The sequence below is a fragment of the Balaenoptera ricei genome, chromosome X, assembly GCF_028023285.1.
Source record: "Balaenoptera ricei isolate mBalRic1 chromosome X, mBalRic1.hap2, whole genome shotgun sequence".
Taxonomy (NCBI): domain Eukaryota; kingdom Metazoa; phylum Chordata; class Mammalia; order Artiodactyla; family Balaenopteridae; genus Balaenoptera; species Balaenoptera ricei.
In genome coordinates, this window is record NC_082660.1 from 66,803,614 (window position 1) to 66,820,900 (window position 17,287).

Here is a 17,287-nt window from a genome sequence, read left to right on the forward strand (position 1 = left end):
CGCTTGCCCGCCCGCTGGTGGGGAGCGAAGTAGCTTGGTAACCACACCACGAACTCATGATTAGTGCATTAGAAGCGCGGGCCCTAAGGGGAGGCAGAGCTTCCCGGGATCGCTAGGGCCGGCCCCGAGGGCTGAGGCTGGAAACAGCCGTGCACTGCGGCAGGGAGCCCAGCCGCCCGCAGGGCAGATCACCCCTCCCGCCTCCCGGGAGCCGCGCACTCCGTAGGGAGCAAACTCTCCCTTACCCTCGCGGGGCTAGGGCCTTAGTCTGGGACATTCACCGGGATTCTGGTGTCTCTATGCCCGAGGTGGGCGGAAGGGCGCGGTGGGTGCTGGGAAGACATCCCTCCGCTAGCGCCTCGGCCGAGTTCCTGAGCGCCCGAAAAGCCGCGGCGGAGGCCCGGGGGACCAGCCCAGCTGGGATGTTGGGGGCTGAGCGGCCCTTGCCCGAACTGGCGGCTCGACCTGGCCCTGACTCCCAGTTCCCCAATGCGGGACAGAGAGCCGGGAGGAGCCTGAGCTGAGCTCTGGCTCCCGCCCCGCCCGGGCCCGGCTCCCTCCGGTGCCACTGCACCTCCCTCCCTACCTGGCCCGGCCCCCGGCCCAGACCCGGCCCTCTACGGCTCCTCTGGGCTCCAGGTTGGCGCAAACAAAGCCCTGATTGACTGCCCGGAGAGGCGGGCCTCGCTGCCGGGCCGCCTCCTCCCATCCGTGCCCCGCCAGGGATTTGCCGGGAAGGGCGGGGGTGGAGGGGGAGAGACGGGGATGGGGGGGCTGTTGCGCAGGACTGTGGGGGGCTGAGCCCCCGGGCTCGAGAAGACTGTGCCCACCCTCTGTCCAAGCTTGGGTGTCCCTTCCAAGTCCCCCTCAAACCCAAGGGGGGCATAGGCACTACTGAGGGCGGGGTGGGGTCTCTCAAGGGCCACCTCTCGTCCTGGGGTCCCTGGGGCCACCCCAGTTCCAGGCTACTTGTGAGAAAGGAGAGAGTGGGAGCAAAGGACAGGCGGGGTCTTCCCTGGGGGTTCTGGGTTGATCAATGCTCGTTTGGAGCCTGCAGGGAGGAGAGGGCAGAGGAACAGGATAGTTTATGCTCTCGTTTTTCCATTTTAACTATCCCTCTACTGGGCTTCTGGACAAGGAGAACAGGATTCAGTAGTTTGGAAAGGGAGTTGAGGGAGACAGCTGCGGATTGAGTAGGTAGGCGAGTATGAGGAGGAGGAGGAAGGGCTGGGGAGAAGAGAGAGGCTGTAGCGGCTGCCTGTTGAGGGAGGAAGAGGTTGGGGGGAAGGGAGAGGAGGAGGAGGGGGAGGAGAGAGATGACATGGGGAGAGGAGGAGGGGGGATGGGGGAGGAGGAGGAGAGGGCTCGAGGGACCGTCTGTCTCGGGACAGGCTGGCCAGCTGGGGCGCGGAGCCGGGAGGAGGAGGCAGCAGTAGCAGCGCTTGGAGCAGCAGCAGCAGAAACAAGTACCAGCCACACAGCGGCTCCTCCGGCCCGAGCAGCCACAGTCCCCCGGCCGCGATGGCGCTGCAAAGCCCGGCGAGCGAGGAAGCTAAGGGGCCCTGGCGGGAGGCAGACCAGGAACAGCAGGAGCGGGTGGGTAGCCCCGAGCCAGAGCCGGAGCCGGAGCCGGAGCCCGAGCCCGTGCCAGTACCCCCACCCGAGCCCCAGCCAGAGCCCCAGCCGGAGCCCCAGCCCTTACCGGACCCTGCACCACTGCCGGAGCTGGAGTTTGAGCCTGAGCCGGTGCACGAACCCGAGCCCACGCCCACCGTGGAGACCCGCGGCACCGCGCGCGGCTTCCAGCCCCCCGAAGGTGGCTTCGGCTGGATGGTGGTCTTCGCTGCCACCTGGTGCAACGGCTCCATCTTTGGCATCCAGAACTCCTTCGGGATTCTCTACTCCATGTTGCTGCAGGAGGAAAGAGAGAAAAATCGCCAAGTGGAGTTCCAAGCAGGTGAGCGGCTCCGCGCGCCCCACCTGGCATTCTAGGCAAGGGTGTCCGCTCCGGCTGCCGCCGATCCTATACCTCCTGGTCCGAGGCACCCCTCTAGCGCGCCGCTTGGACTCCTCCCCCTTGCCCCTTGCCCGTGGCGCTGCTAGAGCGCCGGTTGCCGGGCTCTGGGCAGCCTCGGCTGTGGAGACTAGGCGCAAGAAGTCCCGGGGGTGGGACCTGGGACCTTCGTTGATCATACGCAAGGAATGAACTTTTTTGCTCTGGGACATATCCAGACGCACCTTTCGGGTTTGTTTAAAGTACTCTGAGCGTGTGTACTGGGGGAAAATATTTGCAGAATGTTGTTGTGGTTTTTTTGTTTTTTGGTTATTTTGGGGGGGGGGGGTGGGTGGAGTGCGAAGACATGGAGAGAGGAGAGAGTTTGGAGGTTGGGAGGACTTTGAGAGAAACACTGTACCGCAGATCTCCGCAGCAGCCCCTGTCCCTGTACGGGGAGCGGAGGTGTTTTCTGTCAAAAACACTTTAGGAATCCTGGTGACTGAGCGAAGACTCTGACACATGGCAGGCGTGTGTATCTGCAGGAGAGAGAGGAAGGGAGGGAAGGAGTGCGAGTGGGGGGTGTGCGCGCGTCTATTTGCCCGCCGTGGTTACGGCCCAACCGGGCCCGGCCGTCCTCTGCCACTCTGAGGGAGCGAGCGGATCTCTGTGCCTTCTGAGCTGAACCCCAAAGCAGGCGGGGAGGCAGTCTCCGCGGTCTCCTGCCAGAGAGGCGTGAGGCGGCTGGCAGACTGGGCCCTGAGGCTCACTTCGCACCGCCCCCAATCTCAGCCTTGCCCTGCCTGGCGCCCCGCGCCTCTCCGCTATCCGCTGGGTGCCTCGTTAGTCTTTAGCCGGAATGCCGGCCTCCACCCCTCCTGCCTTCGTGTGGTGCTGACTTGGTCTTCTTCCCTAAGACAAGCAGGGCTGGGGGCATAGCTCTCGCTCTTCAGGCCCGCGGCCACAGGACCACAGGCTTGTGCGCTCCTCCCGTTGAGCCTGCCTGTGGACTCGGAGAAGTCAAAGTAGCCATCCCGCTTTCTCGGCAAGCCGCCGGCGAAGCCCCTCAGCCGTTCTCATGAGGAGTCTCGAGAGCGAGCCGAGGGGCTTGGGATGCCGTCTTCCTCAAGGCTCACTCCCTCTTGTGGCTCCTCAGGACAGCTCCACTCGAGACCCGCCGCAAGTTTGCAGCTTAGAATACGTGGCTTTTTAAAACGCAGCTCAGAATAAGTGTTGCCCTGGGACTGAAGGGTTCCCTCCTCTCGCCACCCCCAAACACGTACTTCTGCTGCTCTTTGAGGGAGCCTGGGGATCATTTAGTGAATAGAAGCCTTGAATTCTGGGGGCATCCACCTGTGGATTCCCTGGGCCCTTAGAGAGCCTCTCCTACGGCTCTCAACCAAGGACTCTTTTTTTTCTTTTTTTTTTTTTTTCTTTTTTTCTTTTTTTAGTTTGCTAGGCTGCCCTTTAAGAGGTTTTGGGACTCTTGGTGCCTCTGACCTTGTGATCCATTGGCGTTCTAGTGTGCGGGGCCCCACTTGAAAGTTCAAGTGTGCGGCAATGGCTGTCCAAGGCAATCTCAGGACTGCCCAGGCTGCGTTGACGCCTGAGTGGAGGGGGTCCCTGACTGTGTGGAACAACATTTGGGCGGAAGGTCACTGTCACACTCACCCCTGGGACTACATTTTCCCTGCTTTGATGCAGTTCAGGGGCTCTTGGGAAGGAAGCCAGTGTAGGGCCTCTGGCTGTTGCCTAGGTTACCTTGGAGGGCACCTGCTGAGCATTGCCCTGTGGTTAAAGGCAGGCTGTTGGCCTTCGGGGTCAGTGGCAAAGTCTGGGTAAAACTTCATGGGAGGTAATGGGGGATGGGCTGAAGCTAGGCCCTGGCATTCATGTGATGTGAGCAGGCCTAGAGCTGGGGCCTTAGGAGTGTGTAATAAAACTTGGAAAAACCACTATTTTACCAGGAAGAGGTTCACTGCTGGGGAACAAACTTCAAAGTAGGTGATCATAGGGGACTCAGGGGGAGGGCTGGCTGAGACTTTCCGGTCAAGACCTCACAGTGCAGCTGGGAAGGGGGGGGGGTAGCAGTGAGCTGTGCAGAGGTGTGGCTGGTGTGTGTTCTGACACAGACTAGGTCCATTGAGGGGCTGGGGTTACCAGTTTAAATTATGGTGAGTATAGGTCAGGAAAGGATAGAAAGGAATTTGGTATGTCCCCAGGGTCACAGACTACTTTGGCTTGGGTCCTTGCTGTATGTGTCTTGAATTCATGAAAGTTATTTTTGATACTGGAGGCTCTGGGAAACACCTCAATTTTTATTTTTAAAAAGTCAGGAACACCCCACTACACTCCTGAGTTCCTAGAAAATCTCATCCTCACCACTACCTTTTTTGAGCCCCTCAGCTTTCCCAAGCAACCATTCAGGTCCTGAGATTCCAAATGTGCCTCTGTCTCCACACACTTTCTGCCGTTTACTCAAAATTTCTCAGCTACCTATGCCACAGCACTGGTGTCTCAAAGGGATAGCATAAGCCAGTAGAAGCTTGCTGTTTGTCAGCCAGTGTTTGCCCAATAGCCATTCTGAGGAACACAGAATATACACTCCCACAGTCAAGGAGGTTGGTGCATTGTCCATTTCTATTAATGTCTGACATGCCTTACATCTCTAGAAATCTATGAATTTAATATTTGGAGGCACCCCACAACCCAAATTCTCTTTGGCTAGGCCTAATATCTTCACAGTCCTAAAGCTGTGCTGATTGGCTTAATGGGTCTAAGGCTCTGCAGATGACTGGGACTATTGTGAGGGTGCCCCAGAGAAAGGTTGTTTTGATGTCTGGGGGCTAACTCCACATCAGAGGGGTCTCTGGTCATGTGAAAAAACCATGGAGAGTAGAAGGGAAGTGGAATGCAGGCCATTCTAGAGCATGCAATGTCCAGTCTTTGTGAACTCTGTGGTGCATACAATTCTATGGTGGCAGTGTATCTTGTCCTTTGTCTTCACCCATTTTGAAAAGGAAACCAACTTTCCCTGGGCCTTAGGCCTGGGATGACTGGCAGACAAAAGGTTCTTGAGATGGAGGCAAGTGACCAAGGTCCGATTTAGGGAAAAATGGAAAAAATCAAGAGAGGAATGAGCCTATACTTTTGTAGAGCTTGTGGGAAATTTGGGAGTTCCCCCAACCCAGACCAAGCAGCAGACAGGACATGGGCAACCCAACAATTTGGTGGAAAGTATATCATGGCTTCCTGGCATGAGAGGGGAGCATTTTGGAGGAAAGAAAGAGCAAGGTAGCATTGATTGCAGGCCTCAGATCATTACTGGAACCCTAAATGAGTTGGAGCTGGGGCAAGGTTAGGGTTGGGGGTCCAGAAGACAAGGCAGAACAAGTCAGAGTTTTTAACATTGGCTCCAAGCTTAGGTCTTTTTGAAGGTGCTCCAGAGTAAACCCAGTACCCTGCACTTTCCACCTTGACTGCCAGTCTAGCACTGAGCCATAAAATATGATGGGAGGCATCTTTTCCTGGGCAGTTTATAAGCATGACCCTTGTAGGCTCCCAGGTGAGGAGTGTGGGGCTATGTCTCTCACCACCTGGGGAAAGGGGTAATAATGGTCAGGAAGGTTCATTATTGGGCACCAGATAGTTCAGGCTCATGGGCCACTCTGATGGAGACAGAATTTTCTAGGCATGGGATAAATGATACAATCTGCCTTTGGGCAAAGAGTCCCAAAGATAGATGGGGCCAGGGACAGTTTAAGCTATCTTTCTCTTCCCCATTTTAGGGGCTTTCATTGCTTAGTTCAGTGTCTCACTGGGCTGACCACTAAATTGCTGACTTTGAGAGCCAGGTATCTTTTGAGCAAATCTGCCAATGTCTTGCCTTTGGCTGAAGGCTTTTGCTTACTGTCCAGAGAAGGTTGGCTCAGAGCCTGCTATGGCGCTTTAGGCCACAGGGCCATTGGCCAGGCATCTTTCAAGTCACTCCTCTGACTCCTCTCCAACCAAGCTAGGTCCAAAACTGAGACCTTGACTCATACCGGAGGGGATGAGGAGGAGAGGTTGGGGTACTTGGAAGCCAACTAGGGGGATGCTTGTTTGAGCTGGAGTAGCCAATTGAAGTTGGATCCCTGGCTCACTGTCCAGTAGCCTCGAGTGCTCATTCTAAGTCTAAATCTGGATCCTAATGGTCTGGTGATCTCAGTAATACCAACTAGGCAGTGACTAGGAGCTAGACAACTTGTGCCCCTGACTTGCTCTGTGACTTTGAGCAGGCACTTTACCTCTCTGTACCTCAGTTTATCTATCTGTAAAGTGAAAGGGTTTGACTAGATAAACTTCTTAGCTCTGCTGTTCTATCCTTCTAAAATTATGTGATATTTTATTCTTTACTATTCACTTGGCATAAATTTTGACTCATTCAGACAAATGGAAATATGTTAATCTGCCTGAATGAGGGTGTGGATCGGTTGGGAGGAGATTGGGAAAGCAATGGAAAACCTTGTAGACATCATTTCTCCATGTGTATTAAAAGACTATGGGGCTAACTCATATGTACTGATGTGGTTGAAAAGATCCACTTTTTTTTTTTAACCCAGTGTGTAAAGGCAACTTCACATCCACAATGCTTCTCCCAGAATGTCCTGCTTAGCATAGAATTGGGCCTCCAAGAGAATTCCCTCAACTTGGCCTGCTGCAGGCTAGCAGAGTAGTTCTGTATGCTGCTGTTTCCCAGCATTTGAGCCTGTTTCTAAAAAGCATTAAACTTCAAGCATTCCCTTAAGCCTCAGTTTGGACCCCTCTCCTGAAACTTAATTTTCCACAGCTCATTCTCATTTCTCAGAAATGCATGGTTAGTATGATCTTGGTTTGCTGTTACTTCAGGATAGAAGAGTAAACCAAGATTCCTAAGTGCAATACAGTGTTTTCCTTCAGGAGGCTTCAGACAGGGCATCTTTATAGCTGGCTAAGGGCTGCTGCCTTGTAGTGGGTATGAGAGGGCTGCTGCTTGCCATCCTAGAGAAGGCCATATTGAGTATCCACAATTTCTGGGCAACTTCAGCTTCACTCAGGGCTTAGCTGAGAGTGTGGCTACTGAAGTAGCAGGCACAGAGCTCTCTCTCCTTTTCCCTGAATTTATACTTGCTTTGGAAATATTTCCTGCAGTGCCATGAAGAGTAAACAAACGGACTATCAACATTTACAGAAATATATAAAGGATGTCATCTGGACCTTTTGAGCAGACCAGTTTCCCAGGAGGGTATGCTGCTTTTCCCATCAACATCTTTTTGTTTTATTGCATTTTGAAAAGAAAGAATCATTTACTCTTTTCAGAGTGTGTGAAAGATGGAGTGGGATTTCCTGTTTTGAAAGGAATTATTTCACCTGGGATTGAATGAGTAAACCTTAGAGAAAAATCTTTATTCATAAAACACACACACACACACACACACACACACACACTCTACACCTCAAGCCATGGATTATGAGTATTCTATCTGAAAAAAGTCTTTTCTCATCTGTTTACAGAATTAGGTTTAATGTAACAGAAGCTTCTGTAGGGGTTGTGGGGGACTAGTGCAAAGGGCCCAGATTGGGAAACTTGTTAGGTAAGAGTGATGGAGAGAATATGGCCAGCCTGGATTGTACCTCTTGGCATGGACTCTTTGCAACTCCTCAACAGTGGGGCTTGGAAACATTTATTGTAAGTTTCTTTCTGCTTCCATCCTCTCCTTATCCTGCATCCCTCTTGGTATTCAAAGGTTATTGGGAAGAGGGTTTAGGATACTCCAGCCCTCTCCCGTTTTAAGGGTAACAGAGGACTAAGCCTAGGGATGTTTAATCATTTGCCTTGAAGTCAAGGTACTGTGATTACTAATGTGAAATCACTTGGCACTTATTTTGTGGCTAGGGAATGTGGCCTGCTTGGGTGGCTTGAGGAAGTACATGCTTCTTCACCCTGGAAGTCTTGTCTTTCTCTATTCTCTTGCTTGCTTTTTTTCTGGGGTTGGTAGAAGAAGGACTAAAACTGGCTGTCCCAACCACACATTTTCTTGGCTCCTCCTATTTTCACAGTGCATCTGTAATACCTCTGCTCATATGCCATCCCTTTGCTCCCAGTATTGTTCTCTCTTCTTCTTTCCCTCATTCAATTAGAGGAACAGCTGGGGTTTGGATGTTGTACAGGCCTCACTCCAGACTGGATCTCAGGCCCATTCCCACACATCCTGTGGAAGTATCTTTTCCCTTTTCCCCTTTCTCCTCTCTTATTCTCCACTTTCTTGGGGAAGGGTGACTTCCTGTGAAGCACTCAAGAGTGTAGAAGCTATCACCTCTGGATTTTTGCAGTAAGATAGCTGCTATGAAACCCTTTTCATCATTTCCACACCTCCTTTTTTCACAGCCCCAGGACCCCAGTCAAAGAGATAGCATTGTAGCAGGTCTTACTCAATAGTATTCGACAAATGTCCTGGTCAGTTGCACCCTTTCTCTTCAAATCCTCACTATTGTTGTCCCTCAATTCCTCAGCCAACTGAACTTCCAGAGACTTCAGATTGGTTTTCAGTAGCTTCAGGGGTTCTCGATAGAATAGAGCTCTTCATTCTATTTTGAGCCCCTATCATCTCTCTTCTTGCCAAAAAATACTGCAGAATTGATTGTAGAGGAGTCAGAGGGGGGAGGAGACAGACACCCATGTCCTAACTAGAGTCAAAAGTGCTTTCAGTGAGGATGGAGAGGGAGGAAGTGAAACTCCCAGGTTAGTTGCTTCCCTGCTTCCATGCAGCTGAAGGGAAAAAAGGAAAGGAAATGTCACTAAACTAGCAGTCCCCACACAGTCTCCTTGTCTAATTTATCCTGTGGATCTGTCCACCCACCTTCTTACCCAGGCTGGAAGGGTATGTGCATGCACCCATATGTCCAGACCTGTGTGTACGTGTGTATAGCTGGGTGTGTGATGTCTCTCTGGGCCAATTAGCACAGTTGCTTAGAACATGGTGCCTATGAGACTCAGGTCACAAGTTCAGTCACTTGTTTAGGTAACTGAGCTTCTCACAAAGAAAAGAACTCTCCTTCTGTTCATCACCCATGCCCCTCATGTGGGGTTGCCACTGATCCCAAGAGGACTGGGTAGAAGTATGGAGATGACTCCCTATAAGCTTTCCCTATTACGGGGGAAAAGACATGAAGCATACAGCCTAGTGATAGCTGCTCTTCCACAGTGTTATTTCTTTGACATTTAGCTTCTTGCTTCCATCAAGCACCCTAATAATAATAATAATAATAGTAATAATAACAATAGAAATTGCTAACATTTATTTAGCATTTAGCAATTAATTCTGTGCTAGGCATTATGTTAAGCACTTTACATGTACCAACCCATTTAAATTCTGAACAACTCTATGAGGTAGGTACTATTATTTCCTCCATTTCACAGATAAAGAGAAAGATGCACAGAAGTTAAGTAGCTTGCTTAGCTCATATAGCAAATAATAGCAGAGCCAAGATTTGAACCCAGAGAGTATGAGACCAGAACTCCTGCTTTTAGATATCACCTAATACATACTAAAGATGGGAGAGGCGCAGCTACCAAGGAAGACTGCTGCAGAGTTTTCCATTCCTGTAGCCTCAGGGCATCCTTATGACTAAGGGATAAAAAGAGATGACCAAGAAAGGGTTTAGTAAACAAAAGTCTCACAGTCTTGTGATACATGACATACTCTTCTAACCACCCATCTTACTCTACCCAGAGTCCATGGTCCTTGGGTCCAAAAAAGGGCCAGAGAAACTGTCTCTTTTTAGTTGGTTAGCCTGAATAAGTCACATAACCTTTCAAGGCTTCAGTGTTCTCATCTTCATAGTGAGATTGACAGCATTTACTTTTATAGGACTATGAAGGGTCACATGAGATTCTGTATGTGAAAGACATTTGTAAATTGTGAAGGGGTTGGTATTATTATTATTATTATCATCATCATCATCATCATCCAGTAACCTTTTCCAGCTCCTAGAAAGTGAGCTGCTACACCTTTCTCTAAATATTTCTGGAAGAGGAATCAACCCCTCCTCCCCACCTTCCACCTCCCCACGCCATCTCTTCCCCATCTCTCCTCTGTATTCTTCTGCAGTTTTACCCGGGTATCCTGTAGCTAAGGACTGGCCGTGTTTTCTTTGTTCCTCAATTCTCTAGGAGCCCAGGGAGAGGAGGGGCCAGATCCCAGGTCATATACATTCAAGGAAACAAGGCATGTTGAAATATTTACAGCTCTTGGCAGGAGCTCACAAACCTCCCTTTGAGTCAAGGACTGAGTTTTTAAATAGGAATTGCTACGCATTGGGGGCAGATGGTGGGTGGAGTTAGGGTGTCGCTTCCTCCCGAGGGTCTCTCACAGAGTCTCTGTTCTCCTGCAGGTAGTGAGAAGAAGGAAAGGGATATTTAGGGTCAGAAGGTCTGGGCCAGGGGACATTAAGCAAAGAAGGGGCCTTGCTCCTTTGTATTCAGTTTCGGAGTGGGCCAATTTCCTTATGTTCTAAACAGGATAGCCCCAGAGAACAGAGGCCACAGAAAGCCAGAGGCCTGGAGGAGGACTGCAACAGCAGGTTTTTTTGTTTTTTTAAAAATTTTTATTGGAGTATAGTTGCTTTAAAACTGTTAGTTTCTGCTGTACAGCAAAGTGAATCAGCTATATGTATACATACATCCCCTCTTTTCTGGATTTCCTTCCCATTTAGATCAGCAGAGAGCACTAGGTAGAGTTCCCTTGCTATACACTAGGTTATCATTTGTTATCTATTTTATATATAGTATCAATAGTATATATGTGTCAATCGCAATCTCCCAATTCACCCCCCCCAACTTTGTACCTATTTCTGCTTTGTAAATAAGATTGTCTATACCAATTTTTTCAGATTCCACATATATGCGTTAATATATGGTATTTGTTTTTCTCTTTCTGACTTACTTCACTATGTATGACACTCTCTAGGTCCATCCATGTCTCTACAAATGACCCAATTTAATTCCTTTTTATGGCTGAGTAATATTCCATTGTATATATATATACCACATCTTCTTTATCCATTTCTCTGTTGATGGACATTTAGGTTTCTCCCATGTCCCAGTTACTGTAAATAGTGCTGCAATGAACACTGGGTGCATGCATCTTCTTGAATTATGGTTTTCTAAGGGTATATGCCCAGTAGTGGGATTGCTGGGTCACATGGTAGTTCTAATTTTAGCTTTTTAAGGAACCTCCATACTGCTTTCCATAGTAGCTGTATCAATTTACATTCCCACCAACAGTGCAAGAGTGTTCCCTTTTCTGCACACCCTCTCCAGCATTTAGTGTTTGTAGATTTTGTGATGATGGCTATTCTGACTGGGGTGAGGTGATATCTCATTGTAGTTTTGATTTACATTTCTCTAATAATTAGTGATGTTGAGCATTTCTTCATCTGTTCATTGGCCATCTGTATGTCTTCCTTAGAGAAATGTCTATTTAGGTCTTCCACCCATTTTTGGATTGGGTTGTTCGTATTTTTGATATTGAGCTGCATGAGCTGTTTGTATATTTGGGAGATTAATCCTTTGTCAGTTGCTTCGTTTGCAAGTATTTTCTCCCATCCTGAGGGCTGTCATTTCGTCTTGTTTATGGTTTCCTTTGCTGTGCAAAAGCTTTAAGTTTAATTAGGTCCCATTTCTTTATTTTTGTTTTTATTCTCATTACTCTAGGAGGTGGGTCAAAAAAGATCTTGCTGTGATTTATATCAGAGTGTTCTGCCTATGTTTTCCTCTAAGAGTTTTATAGTGTCTGGCCTTACATTTAGGTCTTTAATCCATTTTGAGTTTATTTTTGTGTATGGTGTTAGGGAGTGTTCTAATTTCATTCTTTTATATGTAGCTGTCCAGTTTTCCCAGCACCACTTATTGAAGAGGCTGTCTTTTCTCCATTGTACATTCTTGCCTCCCGTGTCATAGATTAGGTGACCATAGGTGCTTGGGTTTATCTCTGGACTTTCTATCCTCTTGCATTGATCTGTATTTCTGTTTTTGTGTCAGTACCATAGTGTCTTGATTACTCTAGTCCTGTAGTATAGTCTGAAGTCAGGGAACCTGATTCCTCCAGCTCTTTTTCTTTTTATTCTCAAGATTGCTTTTGCTATACGAGGTCTTTTGTGTTTCCATACAAATTGTAAAATTTTTGTTCTAGTTCTGTGAAAAATGCCATTGGTAATTTGATAGGGATTGCATTGAATCTGTAGATTGCTTTCGGTAGTATAGTCATTTTCACAGTACTGATTTTTCCAATCCAAGAACATGGTATAACTTTCCATCTGTTTGTGTTGTCTTTGATTTCTTTCATCAGTATCTTATATTTTTCTGCATATAGGCCTTTTGCCTCCTTAGGTAGATTTATTCCTAGGCATTTTATTCTTTTCATTGCAATGGTAAATGGGATTGTTTCCTTAATTTATGTTTCTGATCTTTTGTTGTTAGTGTATAGGATTGCAAGGAATTTCTGTGTATTAATTTTGTATCCTGCAACTTTACCAGATTCATTGATGAGCTTTAGTAATTTTCTGGTGGCATCGTTAGGATTTTCTATGTATAGTATCATGTCATCTCCAAACAGTGACAGTTGTACTTCTTCTTTGCCAATTTGGATTCCTTTTATTTCTTTTTCTTCTCTAATTACCATGGCTATGACTTCCAAAACTATGTTGAATAATAGTGGCAAAAGTAGGGACCCTTGTCTTGTTCCTGATTTTAGAGGAAATGCTTTCAGTTTTTCACCATTGAGAATAATGTTTGCTGTGGGTTTGGTCATATATAGCCTTTATTATATTGAGGTAGGTTCCCTGTATGCCCACTTTCTGGAGAGTTTTTATCATAAATGGGTGTTGAATTTTGTCAAAAGCTTTTTCTGCATCTATTGAGATGATCATATGGTTTTTGTTCTTCAATTTGTTGATGTGGTGTATCACACTGATTTATTTGCAAATATTAAAAATTCCTTGCATCCCTGGGATAAATCCCACTTGATCATGGTGTATGATCCTTTTAATGTGTTGTTGGATTCTCTTTGCTAGTGTTATGTTGAGGATTTTTGCGTCTATGTTCATCAGTGAAATTGGCCTGTAGTTTTCTTTTTTGTGACATCTTTGTCTGGTTCTGGTATCAGGGTGATGGTGGCCTTGTAGAATGAGTTTGGGAATGTTCCTCCCTCTGCAATTTTTTGGAAGAGCTTGAGAAGGATAGGTATTAGCTCTTCTCTAAACGTTTGATAAAATTCGCTGGTGAAGCCATCTGGTCCTGGACTTCTGTTTGTTGGAAGATTTTTAATCACAGTTTCAATTTCATTACTTGTGATTGGTCTGTTCATATTTTCTATTTCTTCCTGGTTCAGTATTGGAAGGTTGTACATTTCTAAGAATTTGTCCATTTCTCCCAGGTTGTCCATTTTATAGGCATATAGTCGCCCGTAAGAGTCTCTTATGATCCTTTGTATTTCTGTGGTGTCAGTTGTAACTTCTTTTTCGTTTCTAATTTCATTTCTAATTTCATTTAGTTTCATTTCTAATTTTATTGAAATTAAAATCTCCCTTTTTATCTTGATGAGTCTAGCTAAAAGTTTATCAATTTTGTGTATCTTCTCAAAGACCCAGCTTTTAGTTTTATTGATCTTTGCTATTGTTTTCTTTGTTTCTATTTCATTTATTTCTGCTATGATCTTTATGATTTCTTCTAATAACTTTGGGTTTTATTTGGTCTTCTTTCTCTAGTTGCTTTAGGTTTAAGGTTAGGTTATTTATTTGAGATTTTTCTTGTTTCTTGACGTAGGATTGTATTGGTTTAAACTTCCTTCTTAGGACTGCTTTTGCTGAATCCTATAGGTTTCGGGTTGTCGTGTTTTCATTGTCATTTGCTTCTAGGTATTTTTTGATTTCCTCTTTGGTAGCTTCAGTGAGCTCTTCGTTATTTAATAACGTATTGTTTAGCCTCCATGTGTTTGTGTTTTTTAGAGTTTTTTTTCCTGTAATTGATTTCTAGTCTCATAACATTGTGGTTGGAAAAGATGCTTGATATGATTTCAATTTTCTTAAATTACTGATGCTTGCTTTGAGACCCAAGATGTGATCTACCCTGTAGAATGTTCCATGCGCACTTGAGAAGAAACTGTATTCTGTTGCTTTCGGATGGAATGTCCCAGAAATATCAATTAAGTCTATCTGGTCTAATGTGTCATTTAAGGCTTGTGTTTCCTTATTAATTTTCTGTCTGCATGATCTATCCATTGGTGTAATTGGAGAGTTAAAGTCCCCCACTATTATTGTGGTACTGTCGATTTCCCATTTTATGGCTATTAGCATTTGCCTTATGTATTGAGGTGCTCCTATGTTGAGTGCATAAATATTTACAATTTTTATATCTTCTTCTTGGATTGATCCCTTGTTCATTATGTAGTATCCTTCCTTGTCTCTTGTGACAGTCTTTATTTTAAAGTCTATTTTATCTGATATGTGTATTGCTACTCCAACTCTCTTTTGATTTCCACTTGCATGGAATATCTTTTGCCATCCCCTCACTTTCAGTCTGTATGTGTTCCCAGGTCTGAAGTGGATCTCTTATAGACAACATATATACAGGTCTTGTTTTTGTATTCATTAAGCCAGTCTGTGTCTTTTGGTTGGAGCCTTTAATCCATTTACATTTAAGGTAATTATTGATATGTTTGTTCCTATTACCATTTTCTTAATTGTTTTGGGTTTCTTTTTGTAGGTCCTTTTCTTCACTTGTGTTTCCTGACTAGAGAAGTTATTTTAGCATTTGTTGCAAAGCTGGTCTGGTGGTGCTGTATTCTCTTAGCTTTTGCTTGTCTGTAAAACTTTTGATTTCTCCATTGAATCTGAATGAGATCCTTGCTGGGTAGAGTAATCTTGGTTGTAGATTTTTCCTTTTCATCACTTTAAATATATCCTGCCACTCCTCTGGCCTGTAGAGTTTCTGCTGAAAGATCAGCTGATAACCTTCTGGGTGTTCTCTTGTATGTTATATGTTGGTTTCCCTTGCTTCTTTTAATATTTTTTCTTTGTATTTAATTTTTGATAGTTTGATTAATATGTGTCTCAGCATTGTTTCTTCTTGGTTTTATCCTGTATGGGACTCTCTACACTTCCTGGACTTGACTTACTATTTCCTTTCCCATGTTAGGGAAGTTTTCGACTATAAACTCTTCAAATATTTTCTCAGACCCTTTCTATTTCTCTTTTTTTTCTGGAACCCCTATAATTTGAATGTTGGTGTGTTTAATGTTGTCCCAGAGGTCTCTGAGATGGTCCTCAATTCTTTTCATTCTTTATTCTTTATTCTGCTCTGTGGCAGTGATTTCCACCATTCTATCTTCCAACTCACTTAACTGTTCTTCTGCCTCAGTTATTCTGCTATTGATTCCTTATAGTGTATTTTTTAAACATCTTTATTGGAGTTTAATTGCTTTCCAATGTTGCATTAGTTTCTGCTGTATAACAAAGTGAATCAGCCACATGTATACATATATCCCCATATACCCTCCCTCTTGCGTCTCCCTCCCACCCTCCCTATCCCACCCCTCTGGGTGGTCATAAGTCACCAAGCTGATCTCCCTGTGCTATGCAGCTGCTTCCCACTAGTTATCTATTTTACATTTGGTAGTGTATATATGTCAATGCTACTCTCTCATTTCGTCCCAGCTTACCCTTCCCGCTCCCCATGTCCTCAAGTCCATGCTCTAGTAGGTCTGCGTCTTTATTCCTGTCCTGCCCCTAGGTTCTTCATAACCTTTTTTTTTTTTTAGATTCCGTATATATGTGTTAGCCTATGGTATTTGTTTTTCTCTTTCTGACTTACTTCACTCGGTATGACAGACTCTAGGTCCATCCAACTCACTACAAATAACTCAATTTCGTTTCTTTTTATGGCTGAGTAATATTCTGTTGTATATATGTGTCACATCTTCTTTATCCATTCATCTGTCAGTGGACACTTAGGTTGCTTCCATGTCCTGAGTATTGTAAATAGAGCTGCAATGAACGTTATGGTGGTACATGACTCTTTTTGAATTACGGTTTTCTCAGGGTATTTGCCCAGGACTGGGATTGCAGGTCACATGGTACTTCTATTTTTAGTTTTTTAAGGAACCTCCATACTGTTCTCCATAGTGGCTGTATCAATTTACATTCCCACCAACAGTGCAAGAGGCTTCCCTTTTCTTCACACCCTCTCCAGCGTTTATTGTTTGTAGATTTTTTGATGATGGCCATTCTGACCGGTGTGAGGTGATACCTCATTATAGTTTTGACTTGCATTTCTCTAATGATTAGTGATGTTGAGCATCCTTTCATGTGTTTGTTGGCAATCTGTATATCTTCTTTGGAGAAATGTCTATTTAGGTCTTCTGCCCATTTTTGGATTGGGTTGTTTGTTTTTTTGATATTGAGCTGCATGAGCTGCTTGTATATTTTGGAGATTAATCCTTTGTCAGTTGCTTCATTTGAAAATATCTTGGGTCACAAATCAAGCCTTGGTAAATTTAAGGAAATTGAAACTCTATCAAGTACCTTTTCCGACCACAACACTATGAGAATAAATATCAATTGCAGGAAAAAACTATAAAATACAAACACATGGAGGCTAAACAATATGCTACTAAATAACAAAGAGATCACTGAAGAAATCAAAGTGGAAATGAAAAAATACCTAGAAACAAATGGCAACGAAAACACGACGACCCAAAACCTATGGATGCAACAAAAGCAGTTCTCAGAGGGAAGTCTATAACAATACAATCCTACCTCAAGAAATAAGAAAAATCTCAAATAAACAACCTAAACTTATACCTAAAGCAATTAGAGAAAGAAAAAGAAGCAACCAAACAAAAAACCAAAGTTAGCAGAAGGAAAGAAATCATAAAGATCAGATCAGAAATAAATGAAAAAGAAATGAAACAATAGCAAAGATCAATAAAACTAAAAGCTGGTTCTTTGAGAGGATAAACAAAATTGATAAACCATTAGCCAGACTCATCAAGAAAAAAAGGGAGAAGACTCAAATCAACAGAATTAGAAATGAAAAAGGAGAAGTAACAGCTGACACTGCAGAAATACAAAGGATCGTTAGAGATTACTGCAAGCAACTATATGCCAATATAATGGACAACCTGGAAGAAATGGACAAATTCTTAGAAAAGGACAACCTTCCAAGACTGAACCAGAAAGAAATAGAAAATATAAACAGACCAATCACAAGTACTGATA

The 17,287-nt window shown here is 45.2% G+C and overlaps 1 protein-coding gene across 1 annotated transcript in view; it reads left to right on the forward strand.

Moving 5' to 3' along the window:
* Window positions 1-1,388: 1,388 nt before the first annotated feature.
* The window catches only part of SLC16A2 (solute carrier family 16 member 2), a 116,414-nt gene continuing 100,515 nt past the window's right edge, over window positions 1,389-17,287 (forward strand). Inside the window, exon 1 of the mRNA XM_059910222.1 lies at window positions 1,389-1,957. Coding sequence (XP_059766205.1) covers window positions 1,522-1,957 — 436 coding nt within the window. The 5' untranslated portion in view covers window positions 1,389-1,521. The remainder of the gene's footprint in view (window positions 1,958-17,287) is intronic.